Source organism: Pteropus alecto, unplaced genomic scaffold, assembly GCF_000325575.1.
Source record: "Pteropus alecto unplaced genomic scaffold, ASM32557v1 scaffold45, whole genome shotgun sequence".
In the NCBI taxonomy this organism is placed as follows: Eukaryota; Metazoa; Chordata; class Mammalia; order Chiroptera; family Pteropodidae; genus Pteropus; species Pteropus alecto.
The window spans coordinates 6337776-6354200 of NW_006442491.1; the positions used below are offsets into that span (position 1 = coordinate 6337776).

Here is a 16425-nt window from a genome sequence, read left to right on the forward strand (position 1 = left end):
TCTTTCCCTTTCTACTTTCCTTCTTTCCCTCCTTCCTGCTTTTTCTCCTTCCCTCCTGAGCTTCACACTCATAAGTGACAATTCATGATCATTCATTAACTGGGAAGTTGCTGACTGAAAATAAACAAATAACAATAATAACACCTCTTGTGGGTAGGAGAACATTTTGGATTCCATACTATCTAAATCATCTAAAATAATCTTTCTGTGAGTTATCTTTTTTGTTAATACTCCGTGTTTTCTTTCTTTTGTAGTTTATGAGAATTTTCTTTATGCCTGAATGTTTTGCTTTTGCTAAATTGGAAATTTAGTCTCAAGATTGGCTAGTATACCCTTCCTAGGGTGGACCAAGCAAGAAATACCTGGACTGCCACAATGGGGGATAGAAATGGAAAGTACTATTTTTCCCAGAAAGTTTGAATTAGTGTAAGCTAGATTCAATAGTTGTAGAAAAGGAAAAAAGACTCATCCTTGATCCTTCTCTTTCTCTCAGATGCCACATCCAATATCAGTAAACTCTGTTTGCTTTACCTTTAAAATCTGTCTAGAATCAGACTAATTATCCCTCCTTCCCTTCACTGCTGCTTGGGACAAGCCATCAGTATTTTTGCTCCAGTAGACTCTCTACCTGTTTTTGCTCCAGTAGACTCTCTCCTTAGCCCCCTACAGTCAGTTCTCAACACTACAACCAGAAGTTCGTTTTAAAATGCAAGTCAGATCATGTCCCTTCTCTGCTTAAGCTTAAAATGTTATATTCTCACTTCGCCTAAGGAAAAAGACAAAGTTCCCTGGACAATGATTTTCTAAATAGAGTCCTCATCCCAGGGCACCAGCATCATTAAGGAATTATTAGAAATGCAAATTCTCAGGCACCCCAGACCTCCTGAATCAGAGACTGGGTTAACATGCTCCCAGGTGATTACAACACACGCTCAATTATGAAACTCACCTGTCTAATGGGACCAACTCCAATTATCTCTCCAGTTACTCACACTGACCTTCTTGCTTTTCTTATAATAAGTCAGACCTCTCTCTTTCACTAGGGCTTTGGTGCTTGCTACTTCCTTTACTGGAACACTTTTTTCCCCAGGTAGCTACTCAGCTTACTTTCTTATGTTCTTCAGGTTTTTTCTCAAATTCAACTTAATAATCAGTGAGGTCCAGTATATTTGAAACCTTAACCTACCTCTCTCCTAAGTCTCCCCCACCTATCACCAACTTAAACACAAATGAGCATCCCCTGTCTCTTCTTTCTAGTTTGACTTTTTGCCTGGCACTTGGCTTGGGGTCTCTCATGAAGTTGCTGTCGAGATGTCAGCCTTCTCTATAGTAATCTGCAGGCTTGCCTGGGGCTGGAGGCTCTAATTTTAGCCAGAATGGCTTTCTCATATGACTTGTAGATTGGTGCTTGCTGTTGGCAGGAGGCCTCAATTCCTTGCCAGGTAGACCTCTCCACAGTGCTGCTGGAGGGTCCTCAAGACATGGCAGCTGCCTTACCCCTGAGCAAGTGATCTGAGAGACAGGCAGGCAGAAGCCACACTCTTTTATGACCTAGACTTTTGTGACCTAGAATGTCATGCTCTATCACGTGATATTCTGACCCAGAACCATCAAGATAAGATACTCTCAAACTTCTGACCTACAGAAAGTCTGAGATAATAAATACCATTGTTGTTTTAAGCTGTTCAGTTTTGGGATAAATTTTCAGGCAACAATAGATAAGTAATACTTCATGTGCCACTATTTGACTTACCATATATTTCATTTAATTTTTAAAATCCATCAACTGCCACTCCTACACATTCCCTAGAATATAAGCCCCAAGAAAGAAGGGTTTGTGTGTGTTTTCTCAGTGCCTAGAACAGTGCCTATATTGTCAAATAGTAGATATTTACAAAAGCATGTGGAATAAATACATAGAGAAGATGTATCTGGGTGGCAGGGAACTAAGCTAATATGATTGGAGGAGGGAAGAGTGCTATGGGGTATCTCTGTGGTACCACTATTTTGTATAACTCTAGTGGACATCATTTGCATTGTATTCCATACACATGAAGACATCTGAGATCACGGCTCCCTGTGAAATTTATTTTGACCTTGCCAATTCCCTGAATGGGCTTTGGGGACTGCCATGAGGTCCCATTAGCCACAGTTTAAAACAAACTCATTTAGGAGAAAAAGACCATAGGCAGTTAGAACAAGAGCCAGCCTCAGCAGAGAGATCCTTGGTCTAGCATTTGATAGAAATAACAGAGAGTCAACAGACTTCAAGAGACCATGGGGGCTGGATAATGAATGTCTCAGTGGCAAAGTCTAAACTGAAGACCAATAACCAGAGTCCACCTTCTCCCTCATATTCCTGACCTAACCTGGTATTCTCATAAAGTTTTAGAGGCAGGAAGTAGAAGTTGAGGAGTGACTGAATGCGAAGGCTATGTAAATATTGGGAGTACACTAGTTCCTTTGGAAGCTTGACTTGAAGAAAAAGAAGATTTAAATTGTGAAGGAGGAGATGGACTGGAGAAAGTCCATTTGGAACAGGAATTAACATGGTTGGGGAGAGGACGGTGTGTGCTGAGTGATCCTAAGGGAGACAGAAGAGGAAAAGCCTAGTGAGATATGAGATTTAGTAAATGCATTTTAAATCTTATCTCTATTTGCAGAATTGTGTTGTTCATATTAAAAGAATTAACAAATATTAATAAGCAAAGTAAGTAAGTTTTTGGTGGGAAGGAGCTCTTCCTTACAATACAATACACTGACTGACTGAATCGTCTGTTCAGAGACTGTGCCAGGTGATTTCCATATATCATCTTGTTTAAATCTTCCCACAGTCCCACAAGATAGATTACCTCCCCCCTCATTTAATATTAGAAAACTAAGTTTTAGCTTAGAAAAACTGCCCAAGTAGGAAGCATAACTTGGACAATCAAGAGCTCTATCTATATTCGTGCTGAACTGTTTCTCTATAGGTAGGAAGGAATGTTCATACATGTTGTATCCTAAACCAGGACACCTCTAAGAGTGAAAAGGAATGTTGCTAATAATATGCCAAGGACGACAAGCATAAACAGGGATTACTCTGAGTCAAACAGGACCAATGATTCTCTAGCTAGGTGGGTTTTGGCTATTCTCACTATGAAAAATGCCTCAATGCTCATATTCTCTAAGTCCCGTTTAAAATCCTAAAGCTGACTCTGAAATAGAACTCCATGGTCATAACCACAACTCTGTTTAATGGGTTAATGTGGAAAGCACAACTAAAAATGAAATAGACTGTTAGGTCCTTCTGCTAATTTGCAGCAGGGGGTGGCTCAGAATGGCCCTGAATCAAGTAGAATGTAGAGTATAATTAAAGCAAGGTGGTGACATAGGCTTTTATTGCATTCTAATTTTTACCATGGAAATTTACATTTTGTTTAAGTTCTTGCTATTTTAAGTTCTATAGTATAAAACAAATATTTTTTTCATGAGAAAGCTGCTTTTCTTTATTCTCATTTAAAAAAAAAAGCTGGTCAATCACTAAGCTAAGCTTCTTTGAGTGATGGCAAAGTCAAAATTATGACTGCCTGATTTTACTCTTCACTGCACTTGTCACAAAAATTAAATTAAAGATCATGCTTATGAATATAATGCATGAACTGCTTCATGGCGTTCTAAAAGACAGACTGTCCCTTCTGTCCAGCCACATACAAAACAGCATGTCATGTGATACTTTAATATGCAGAGAAAATAAGAAGGCAGAGAGAAAATTCTGCCTCTCAGGAAATCCAGAGTGAATTCTACCAATGGTTTATATATTCAGAAAAATTTATTTTAGTAAAAACAATAATAATAGTACTTCTAATAGCAATGCAAGATCCTTTACACTTGTATAGTGCTTTCTAGTTTTCAAAATGTTTCCACATGTAATTTCATCTGACAAAAGAGATCATTAATATTTTATAGTGCAGTATAGGGCTGCCTGATTTAGCATTGCAGAGGCTCAGTTTCCTGAAAAATGAGCATCACTTGTAGGCTTGTTGAATATTCTATGCAGAGGCAATTGTAAAGCAAGAGTCAAAGTGCCAGTGCTTTCTATAAAAATATGATGGAAAAATAGCATTCACTACCGAAAGCCACTGAAGGAGATGTACGTATGAAGAAAATTACTGTTCTAAACTTGTTGAATTTTAGAAGCATAAATTCTCTTTAGTTTTTTAATGAAAATATTTTTATTTTATAAATATGAAATAATTCTTGCCATATATATTTTTCAATTAAACAGACATTCTGGAAGTTGAATATTAAAATCTCCAAAATCTGCCCCAGACTCTTCTCTACTCCTCTAAGATAATTCCTGAGGTCATCTGATATATATCATTCCAGACTATGTATTATAAATGTAGGCATGCATATACATACGTATATAAGTACATATATATGATATTTGTATATTTGTAGGTGTGTACTATCTACTAATTATTTATGTATCCTATCTTTATCTCTCTTTATCTGATTCTTGAATATGGCTGAGCTGATGCTTCTGTAAGGAAACTTCTTAGAAGCAGGAAATGATGAAGGAGATTGAATCAAGATTTATAAACAGTCACTAAAATTATTGTTTCCTTTTAGGCGTTTGGCAATTTGAGATGGTCTAGACTCTAGAATAGTGGTTCTCAAACTTGAGCATACATCTGATTACTGTGCCCCAACTTAGAGATTCTGATACAGTAGGTATGGGATGGGGCCCTAGAATTTGTATTTCTAACAAGTTCTCAGGTTATATTGGTGATGCAAATACAGGAATACCTTCTGAGAACCACTAGCTAGAGCTTGGGTTTTTATATATGCGGCAGAAGAAAGCACTAGAGCTTGGGGTTCAATGAACCATACATGTGATACAGAGAGAAACAAGTTCTTTAGTCCTAAATATAGTGGAAAATTTTCCAGGCTCAGTTTTATCATTGGTTGGAGAGGAAAAAGGGAAGAAAAAAGACTTTGTTGAGATTTCCTGATCTTATACACATACTAATAAGGTTTAAGGACAGTAGAAGACAAAACAAAACAAAACAACAACAAAAAACAAAATTCTGAGCCAAATTTGTAGTTTAAGGCATTTCTAAATTGGTAGTATCTTTAGGTATCTCAGAAAACAAAATGTAAATAAATGAGCTCCTAACCCAACTTTCAAAATCATCCACAAATAAAAATACAGGAAACATGACAATAGCAAAAAAAAGAGAAATATACAAAGGAATAACAATAAATGTGAGTCTGGAGAAACAATAAACTGCAGATTTGACTTACATAGATTGGAGATATTGAAATCTCAGATACAATTTATTGTAAAAGATATTTTATGTGTCAAATAAAAAATGGACATGTATATTCTAAAACGAAAATCGTAATAATTAAAATGAGAAAACCAGAGAAGAGTTAAATATCAGATTAAAGCTGGATAGAAAACTAGAAAATTGAATGATAGACTTGAAAAATTAACAAGAAATTGTCAGAGACAAGGACACACAAAAAATGTAGGTTAAGTGTTATGAAGGACAGAGAAAGGAGGTAGTGAAGAAGTAATATTTGGTGAGGTGATATGTGAGAATTTTCAGAACTAATGAAAGATATCCATTTACATATCCAAGAAGCAAAGTAAATCCTAAGGAGAATAAAGAGAAATCTACACCAAGGTGCATTTTAGTGATACGGGAACAACAAAAATAAAGAATAGATTGTCAACGCAGCCAAAAAGAAAAAGACAGATAACCTGAAAAGAAACAATAATTAGGCTAAGAGATTACTTCTTTACAAATATAGAATTGATAAGACTGTGGGAAAATATCTTTAAAATATTGAAAGAAAATAACTACCAACCCCAGGAAAACTGCCTTAAAAAAAGAAAAGCAAAATAATATTTTCAAACAAAGCCTGAAAGACTTTCACTAAAGAAATCTCTACAAGATTTACTGCTGAAAGATGGAGGAAAAAGTGTAAGAAAAGCATGTTTTATTGAAGGTACTAAGTTTTCTATGTTATTCTTTCAGGAATTATTTTTTAAGGAAAAATAACTCACCTAAATTATTGGGAATTTGGAGTTGATGAAACTGGTGTTAATCAAGCTTTTTTCAAACAATTCTGCCTACAATTTGCTGGTTCATAGATAGCATTGTAATTTACATCAGATGCTAACCATTCAATTAGGGGTGTGAAATTACTAACCTTATTATAGGCATAATGTTGCAGTGGGTCAAATCAAGTACATTGTGGTTCATAAAATTCCAATCAAAGTAACGAGAATAAACCTCTATATCCAAATGTCCATAGTATAAAAAATGCAAGTAAATACATTTAGAAATTGTTTGACTTTTTGTTTCAATGTTCAATACTTTAGCAAAATATGTACTAAAGTAATACTGCTTTTAATCAAGGCTGCAATGATGGCAACATGTCTTCCTTCAGTAAAACTGGTTTTAATTTTCGGAAGGGAGAAAGGGAAAAGGATTAGAGAAGCTTTGTTATTTCTAAAAAAAAAGGAAGAGATTCTGACATTATCAAAACTGCCCAGATTTGGGTAAGTTAAAGAACTATTTGCAGTCTGTACTTTAAAAAATTCTGTAGAATGAGAAAATTTGACCATATGCTCTCAAAATTACTCTTCTGGAACTAAATACAGTTATTATGGCTTCATATTTACAGTTTTAATCTTGGTGAGTTTGTGTTTCAACTCCACTCTATGATCCTGTTGGAGAATGCGTATTACAAGGTAAGCTGAGGTAATCAGTAATACTTATGATGGTTGAAAGTGGGGATGGTTGAAAGTGGGGTATTATTTAGCAGGTAAAAGTTTTCACACATTTGAATAGGGAACCTAAAAATATGAGAGAAGTGTGATGAGGCCACGTGATGGGGAGTTAAGCTGAGTCATCTATCAATAAAAATACCAGAAGCTTCTATTACTAAAAAAAAAATAAAAAAATAAAAAACAAAATAGAGATGACTAACTTGGAAAAGGATTGATAATTCTAAAATGGGAAGAAGACTACAGAGAATGGTCATGATCCACATTACCCCTTTACCCAGTGATACAACATCCATTTGCATATCCAGGAGGAAAGAATGATTCTAACTCTGAATCATGAGAGAAAGTGAAACATATACAACAGTACAACACATGAATTCAGAACATAGTTTATTTTGTCAAAATAGAAACACTGATAAAAAATGAATGCCCTATCATGAAATCATCTACCACTTCCTGTCTCGCTCTTTTCTCAGCAATTTTTACTCCTTTGTCTTTGAGGGCATCTTGGGAACAAATACAATTCCCATGTTCTTGTAGAGTGACTAACATTTACATTTCACCATATTGCCACAGAGAGAATGTCCCTGGTAACAAATCCATAGTGATCTTATTTTTGTGACTCAGTAGATTCTGAGGCCATATATATGAGTGATGGGAAGCCACATTATTTAGGCATATTAGGGTTATGGAATGATGTTTCTAAACAAAGCATATTATTTAGCAGGTAAAAGTTTTCACACATTTGAAGGAAGTACTAGGAGGAATTCCCTTTTTAGTTAAAGGTGACATAACTGCAGCAGTTTGTGCCCCACCATGTACCACTTAGAAATGACAAGACTCAAGCTCTGGAGAACAACATTTGAGCAGGGCGTGCATGTGAATGGTATAATCACTCAGTGAGTCAGAGCCTCTCCAGGGAAAAGGCAACTGTTGTTTTTGCCCCTAATCCATTTCCCATCATGGCTTTAACAGACTGTCCAGCAAATAACCTAATTACAGTAGGAAGTGCATACTTTGGCTGTCCCCCCAATCAGATACTGACAAAGCTTAGCACCTTGGGCCAGTTAGAGCTGTTGGGCTTCTCCAGGGTTCTAAGTGTTCTTCTCTGAATAATTCTAAACTTTCAAGCAAATTTCAATGAATTAAGATAGTGTGTACCCTATCATGGCCCTGATTAGGATAGTAATTATAATAGCCATCACTAATAGAAAGCCTAACCTGTGCTAGGTACTTTACACATACTATTTCTATTGTTTACTACTAGTTGGAAATGTTTACGCCTCTCACTCCTCACTCATAGGGCAGAGATTTTTACTGCTGTGCCCTTCTCTACATTCTCTATCTATGGAGAGCCTGGGAGAAAAAACAGTTCCATCTTGAGTCAGTTCCACCTGTCTAGGGAAGATGTGTCCTGGCCTGTTCTTCTCCATAAAATAAGCTAACCAGGGCAGCCTCTACCAGGCAGCCAAGGATACCAAGGACACCTGTACTTGCTCCTGAAGGAACAGAGGTTGTCCTTCATGTTGAGGAGTGAAATCCATCAGGGAGCAGGGCAACCAGATACTCTGGTTTGATTTCATTAGTAATAACGCTAATGTTTTCAATTTCAAACTCCCTTATAGCTTTGCCTTCTCAAATGGTTCTGAATCAATGAAGGTGAAGGCAGTGTCATTGCTTATCATTTAGAACCCTGACACTCACATAGATGCTGTGTAGTCATGGAGGTGAGCTGCTCAAAAATCACCCTTCAAGAGAGAACTTTGTTATGGGGAATAAGGTTAGCAGACAGCTTCCAGCACCTATACTTTTGGATTCTCTGCAGCATAATGTTCACGCCAAGGCCACTTTCTCACCAAAGCTGCTTGTAGCCAGTGAGTGAGCAGGGGTAAGGGGGTCTGAGAGCCTAGCCATTTCTGCCCAGTACATGGCTCCTCTAATGCCCAATGCTTACATGGGACCTCCCCAGACTTTCGAACTACAATACAGACTGAGGCTCTTCCTAGCTAATCCTCCTTCCTTGTCTTCTCTCTCTTAATCCTGCTCCTCTCCCCTTTATGCTCCACATACTTTCCCCCTATAAATTCCCTTTACTTCTACTTCATCTTGGCATCTTCTTCTTGGAAGACCCAAGCTGACACCATCAGTATTATCATACTCTCCATTTCACAGTGAATGAAGTGGGGCTCTAAGAAAGAAAGTGGAAAGCATAAATGCATTCCCCTTTGAGAAGTTTATGCATACTCTTAGGTTAGAGGTTTACTTGAAAAAAAGCCTCATCTACATTTTAAAAGAAAAATTTGAATATCTTATAAGCGGTACTCCTGTTATAATAGAGAACAACTGAGCCCAATTGGACCTGCCATTCAATGCAGAAATGCAAAGATACATTGGCTTCTAGAAAATGGAAGAGAAAACTAAAGACAGGAAACATTTCCAGCACCCATTGCTGAGGTTTGATTTTAGACTCAGAATGTATTCATGAGGTAAATGATCCCAATAAGCTAAGAGCTATGGCACTGCTCATCAAGTTTGGATCTCAGCCTTCACCCTTACATGACTTCAGAACACTTAACTTGTAAGCACTACCCACAACTCGACACTCTGAAGAAATGGAAAATACATCATGCTGAGAAAATAATTTTTAATTTTATTATTATTATTTATGCCTATAGCACCTGGTCTTCCTAGGTGGTCTCCCATCCAAGAACTAACCAGGCTTGACCCTGCTTAGCTTCCAAGATCAGACATCGGGCTCGTTCAGGGTGGCATGGCCATAGACTGAAAATAATTTTTAAAATTTGATTTTTACCTTAACAAATTAAACTTGAATTTGATTTTTTAATTTTTTTGTCTTCACATTCAAGGGAGGGTAAACATATTAGGAAAGAAAAAAGAATTATTTTGTGATTTTTGAACCTTTAGAAATATCTGAATATTAGAGCATACACATAATTTAAAAATTAAAATATCTTTTCCTGGCATAATTTTTTAAAGGAAGGAGGGATAGGACTTACCCTCGCTAGTGTCTTTTGCGCATTCTGGCTTCTTCGCTTTGCTCTTCTTGTGGGGTGGAGAGAGGACTTTTGGCTCCAATCCCTCTGGAAGCACAAACATTTAAAACATTCTTATTTAAATATTTATCAGTAGGGCTCAACATTGTTAAAGTTTAAAGATTTTTTTTTTTCCTTAGTAAACCCACAAATACAGTGAAGCCTAATGCAGATTCATCTGTCATCATGGCTGAGCTAAAGTTTGGTAAATACCTGTGATTCTCCAATGAAAATAGACTTCAAGTTCAAGCTTAGACACTTTTTTTTTGTTGCCATCATTAATGATTCACACAAATGTGAATGAAATCTCATGTTTTTAAGTTTAAAAAATTCTCCATAAGGTAATATCAAATTATTTTTTTCTTCAGGAGAATTTGATTTAAAATTTCATGGATTAATTGATAGTTGTCATTATGCAATTTCATCCTTAAAATTTCATACTCAAACAAGAAGACATTATCCTCTTGATGTACGCAAACTTGTTCTCTCCATAGCATTCCACATTTCAAGAAATGGTATTACTATTTACCCAGGAATTTAACCTAAGATTTAACCTAAAAAACTGAGATATCATTCGTAATATTTCTCTACATTTACTTTTCCAGTAAAGCAGCTATAAACTCTACCATATTCATTCGCTGTGCTCATCCTTTGCAATCATCATCCTGGTCCAAACCAGCAGTATCATTTACCTTGGTTACTATAATAACCTTCTGAATCATAACTTCTAGCTTTTTAATCTCCCTGCAATCTATTCTCCATGTAGCAACCAGAGTTATCTTTTAAGCACAAACCAGATCACGTGGCTCCCCTGTTAAAAAACAAAACAAAACATTGTTCTTAGAATAAGATCCAAATCCAAATTCATGGCCCAGGACAACATGTTACTTGGGCTCTACCTACAACCTAGCTTCATCTCCCACTTTCTCATTGGCTTTAGGCTTTATTGACTCCTTTGGTGTTCTCCATTCACTACTAGGCTGGTTCCTGCCTCAGGACCTTTGCACCTTCTGCTCTTCTCCATCTCCCCCCAACATATTCTTATGTCTACCGCCTTCTCACTTTTTAATCTCAGATCAAATTCAGCTCCCAAGAAAGGCCTTCTCTGAACACCTAATGTTATGAGTCCCAGCAAAGGAAATATCTCTCAAACACACTGTTTGATGTATCTAAAATTATATTGTCTCATTCTTTATTTCTTTATTGTATGTCTCCCTCCTCTTCCCCACACTCAAGAATGTAAGTTCCATGAGAAAAATGCATTTATCTTTCCTAATCTTTTTAGTGCCCCTGGTGCTTAGCAGTGCCTTGAAAATTTAATTTCAAATTCTGTTTTATTTCCCCTTCGCCCAGGCTTTTTTTAAAGGCCAAAATATAATGGTGCCTGTGCCTAATTCTCACTCTTTTAGCAGGTGTAGTCTTATACCAAGATTCTAAAATTACAGAGCTATGGCGACTCATTTTTCTTTTCCCATTTATTAAAAAATGAACAAAACAAAAAAATGCATTTGCTAAATGTGCTATTAAAAATGTTGGCATTGTGGATCACAAAAGTTTTTAGGCACTAAGGTTAGGCTTTCTGTGGTTGCAAGTCAGTCACATGTAAGGTCATTACCATGGCTGGGGGGACAATTTTTGCCAGTGGCGACATTAGCAGTTCTCCAAACTTCATCACCAGGTGAGATGGATGTTGACCCAGACTACAGAACTACAGAATGAGTTTAGCCAAAACAGAAATGAGATGCTTGGAAGAACTCCCTGAGCATGGATGCTGGGCTCAAAGGGATTAGTAAAATGGTCAAAGAGACACTTGCAATTGCCCCAGTAGAAGCCTCTAACTCTCTCATCACCCTGAAAAGTTCAGTCTGGAACTGGATCAAGAGGGACATTTTCAGTGTTGGGAATTCAATTACAAACCAGCATTTCCTGAAAGTGCATGATTGAGAAAAAAAAATCTTAATTCTTGATTTCTTGTCTGTATGGAAATTCTTGGGGAATAGGTGAGGTTTAAAAAGACATCTATTTGCCCACATTTTGAGATATTTAAGTACTAGAACTTCATTTTTGAAAAAGTTGTAGGACACCTCTTGGGTAGTTCGCGGGCCTGGATACATGTTAATTATCAACAGTCATCTATGATGTAAGAATAGCATCATTTCACAATCGCCATGGAAGCACTCAAATAAAAGTCACTGACATATATGGCCTCTATGCTAATATTTCTACTTGTGGCTCAGCAGGACAACTCTCCCTCTTGGCCTGGGGAAGCTAAAGGAATATTCCTCAAAAGCACCCTATGCTTCTCCTTTACAGTGTGTCACATTACTTATGTTACCTCTATTTTCTAGCAAAGGGTGAAAAACCTGGATTTTTGCCATGAGTATGGCTTTGTCCTCTCAGAAACTCAACTATGCTCCTGGCATTATGTGACTAAACTGCCATAGGTCATTGCTGATTTTCTGTCCCTGCTGGCTCATGTTGGGGCCCATTTCAATAGTGCATAGTCTTGAAACGAAAGGACATGGGAAGACATTTATGATGCTAGGATTAAAAAGCAGACTATAGTAGGGGTCCCCAAACCCCAGGCTGTGGACCGGCACTGGTCTGTAGCCTGTTAGGAACCAGGCCACACAGCAGGAGGTGAATGGCAGGCCAGCAAAAGAAGTTTCATCTGTATTTGCAGCTGCTCCCCAGTGTTAGAATCACTGCCTCAGCTCTACCTCAGATCATCAGGCATTGGATTCTCATAGGAGCAGTGGTCCCTGGTGCCAAAAAGGTTGGGACTATTGGATTAAAGGACTGAAAAGGAATCCCAGGCATTTAAGCCTTCCCACTGGGGCAGAGCTTCTCCTTGAAGATGACCTTGGACTGTTGGATTAAAGGACTGACAAGGAATCCCAGGCGTTTAAGCCTTTCCACTGGGGCAGAGCTTCTCCTTGAAGATGACCTTGACTGACACCATCTGAGATGTTCCCGCCTTTATTTACTATTAGTGTCTGGAGACAGGACCACAAGAGTTAAGAACGTGAGCTTTGGGATCAGACACATCTAGACTCTGCTTTTTAAGAAGAATTAATCCCTCTTAAGCTTCAGATAATAATAGTCCTGTCTCCTAGAGTTGTTGGGTCTCTTAAATGAGTTCATGTTTGTTGGGTGATTGGCAGAAGGTACCTGTTCAAATGAAATATGACTCTGCAGAGGTGTGCTGGGGCTGATTTGATGGTGCACCATCTGATTGTATCTATTGCTCTCAACTCTGACATCCATTGACTTCATATTTGGTAGGTTGAACAATATCATGGTAATTGTATTTACACCAAAGAAATCTGGAAACTCTTCAAATGGGGACTTCTCTCACCTAGAGAGTCAGTTTACTAGTGTATAATAATAATTTCACTAGCAAAATAATAATTTTGGTATTCCAATTATTATTCACTATCATTCAGAAGCATTTTTTGGTCCGTTGATTCACCCAAGTAACCTTTCACTAGTGTCAACTGCATTTAAAAAAATCCCTCCAACATTTCTACTTGTGTGAGAAGAAGAGGTGATGCAGGGCAGAGGGAAGGCAAGAGTTAATGGTCTTGGAAGGATGGTTCAGACCTGTCTTGCAGAACAACATGCCTGAGTGTGAGATTTGAACTGAAGCTAGCTTGTTCACCAATGTCTGGCATGGCCAGCTGGTACATAATGAACCATCCAACACAGAAATCCCCCATGACTCCAGCACTCAGATATTAGGAAATGGAGAGCAGCTTCCTGAGCCCATTCTGCCTGAGCGACAGCATCCTTGGCCACTGAGTGCAACTTGAACAGCTGCATCCAGCTGCTGGAGACAAAACCCCAGGATGCCTGGTGGGACTAAAATCAGAAATGATGATCCAATTAAGGCCCCCAAACCTCAAATGCTGACTCCAACCTTGTGGGCTTTGTATTAGCATTAATAATGGTTTCCTTAAAATCACTTAGTGGTTTGGATAGCTAGCTGCAGCTCATTAAGAAGTCAACTCCCTTTGCCTAAAATGTGTACTTATAGCACTTAGGCAAATGATCCTTAGCAAGATAAGGTCTTCATGCTGACTAGCTGAAAGGGCAGTACTCCCCACAGCTGAAGGATTTTCCAAGGGTACTTCATGTGAGCAGGCTAAATGAGAATAGCAAACATTAATATTAAATTCATGGAATGTAATTTAAAATTGGGTGACCACTTAAAGTCTATTTTCAACATATGGTTCTTTTAAATAATGAGACATCTTACATGGGTGTAGGAATTGACATTTTAATTAAAATTTTGTCTTGGGCTTTATGTTTTACCAAAGGTTAGCGGAGTCCTTGTCTTAGCTTGAATTGTCTTAGAAGTGGACACTAGACAAAGGTTTGAGTGCTAGTACTTAATTTGAGAGATTATCTTAGGAAACACCAGAGGAGAGTAGGAAGTGAGACAGGAAAGTGAAGGCAGCCAATCCTGGATGTGCTAATAAGCAAGTTCCATTGTAGATAATCAGGGCTCACTTTTACTGAGGACCTCTTGGCAATGATATTGAATCTTGCTGTACAATCCCACATATTGTCTATATACTTGAAATGTGGCTAGTCTAAATTAAGATGTAAATGTAAAACACAAACAAGTTTTAAAACCTTAATATGAAAAAAGCAAAAGATCTAATAAATGATTTTACGTTGCTCATATGTTAAATGATAATGTTATATATATATTATGTTACATAAAATTATTAAATTAGTTTTACTTGTTTCTTTTTACTTTTTTCAATGTGACCACTAGAAAATCTGAAATTATACATGAGGCACACACTATGTTTCTACTGAACAGGGACAGAATAGAACCTGCCTCCAATGTGTCCTGCAGTGGTAATGAAAACTCTTATCCATCATTGGTTGAGGGCTGTCCAGAGAAATTAATCTCCTGGTATTTTGAGTTTGCTTTCATGCCCAGAGAAAAATACTCAACTTAGGGTCACAAGAACTTCCCTTAGAAAGCTGCTGGTATTGTAAAGCGACAAGAATGCCAAGGGAATACAAGTAGGGAACTGACAGCTGCTGCTACCAGCCCTCTCCCACCTTCCTGCTCCACTTTTAGATCCTCCCTCCACTTCTCATGCCCCCTGGATCCACTTCCCTGGAGAGAGCAAGGGAAATTTAGGAATCAGACATGTCAGACTGAAGAAGAGTAGAGAGAAGCTATGATCATTGTTCCAAATGAACAGTTATGAAGAAAAGGAACTGGTATTATTTCTCCATGAAGGTAGTGAGAGGTCAGGGGAGGGAGAGTGATTTAACAAGAAGAATAATTTTAACCAAACTTCACCTAATGAAATAAGTTGCTTTAGAATTTAGAGAGTTCTTTGTTAATGGAGCTGCTCAGACTGAGGTTGTCAGTGATCTGTAGGGAGTTCTAACATTAAATAGGAGCTTATACAAAATTAAGACCTCTAAGATATCCGTTTTCATTTTAAAACCTGGCCCCTTTTCATGCCTAGAGTAGTGTAGCTGCTGAAATGGGGAACATGGTGCTCTTATACTCTAGATAAACCCAATACCCTTCCAATATTTGTTAGAATGGGGGCAGGGAAGCAATAATTTATTGAATGTTTACTATGGTCCAAGGAACATTTAAGGTTGGGTATAATGTAATCCTCCAAACAAGAATGTATGTATGGTGAGTTATCGCCTCCAGAGTTATAAATTGAGGATTATAGGGAAAAGATTCTTACCCCAAAGTCAATAAGTGATGGAGCCAGGATTGAATTCAGGCCTACTGATTCAAGCATTCATTATCATTCACCCATTACATAGCTTCCTCTGTCCAGAGCCTATACTTTTAACCACTAGCTTTCTCTCATCAAAAACTGGTCTTTCATACGTGGTTCCATAGTATGGCGGTTAGCATGTCTGCCTTACACAGGTCCTGGGTTCGTGCCCCAGTGGAGCCACGGTCCATGGTCTACGGCCATGCCACTCTGAACGAGCCCAATGTCTGATCTCAGAGCTAAGCAGGGTTGGGCCTGGTTAGTACTTGGATAGGAGACCACCTAGGAAGACTAGGTGCTATAGGCATAAATAATAATAAATAATTAAAAAATAATAAAATAAAACTGGTCATTCTTGAGGAATCAACAGGCATCTTAATTTCTGATAACGTGAATAATATATCATATGTACAAAGTGTATTTCGAAAAATGGCCATAGTAATACTTCAGGTCCTACATGCTTTGCAGGACCTCACTGTTCCCCATTAGGAGATTGAGTCCATTTTCTCTTCCCCAAAGCCTGGGTTGGCTTGACTGACTGTTCCAAAGAAAGAAGTTCAGTGGAAGTGATGCTATGAAGCCCCTGAGGCTGAATCTTACAGAAACTCAGCTCCCTCTGGCTCGCTCACTCTCCAGAGAAACCACTTTGGAACCTGGACACCATGCTGCAAGGAAGCCCAGGCCACAGAAACAGGCCGTGCATAGGTGTTTTAGAAATCTGCTCCCACTAAGGTTTTAGTTGAATATGAATATCAATCACCGACCATACGAGTGAGCGGTTCTTCAGATGATTCCAGCTTCCAGATGCTGAGTTTTCCTG

At 38.0% G+C, this 16425-nt stretch overlaps 1 protein-coding gene across 1 annotated transcript in view; it reads right to left on the minus strand.

The window, feature by feature from the left end:
* LOC102880801 (O-acetyl-ADP-ribose deacetylase MACROD2) overlaps positions 1–16425 on the minus strand; it is a 178071-nt gene that overhangs the window by 138163 nt on the left and 23483 nt on the right. The window contains 1 exon segment of the mRNA XM_025039707.1: positions 9802–9885. Coding sequence (XP_024895475.1) covers positions 9802–9885 — 84 coding nt within the window.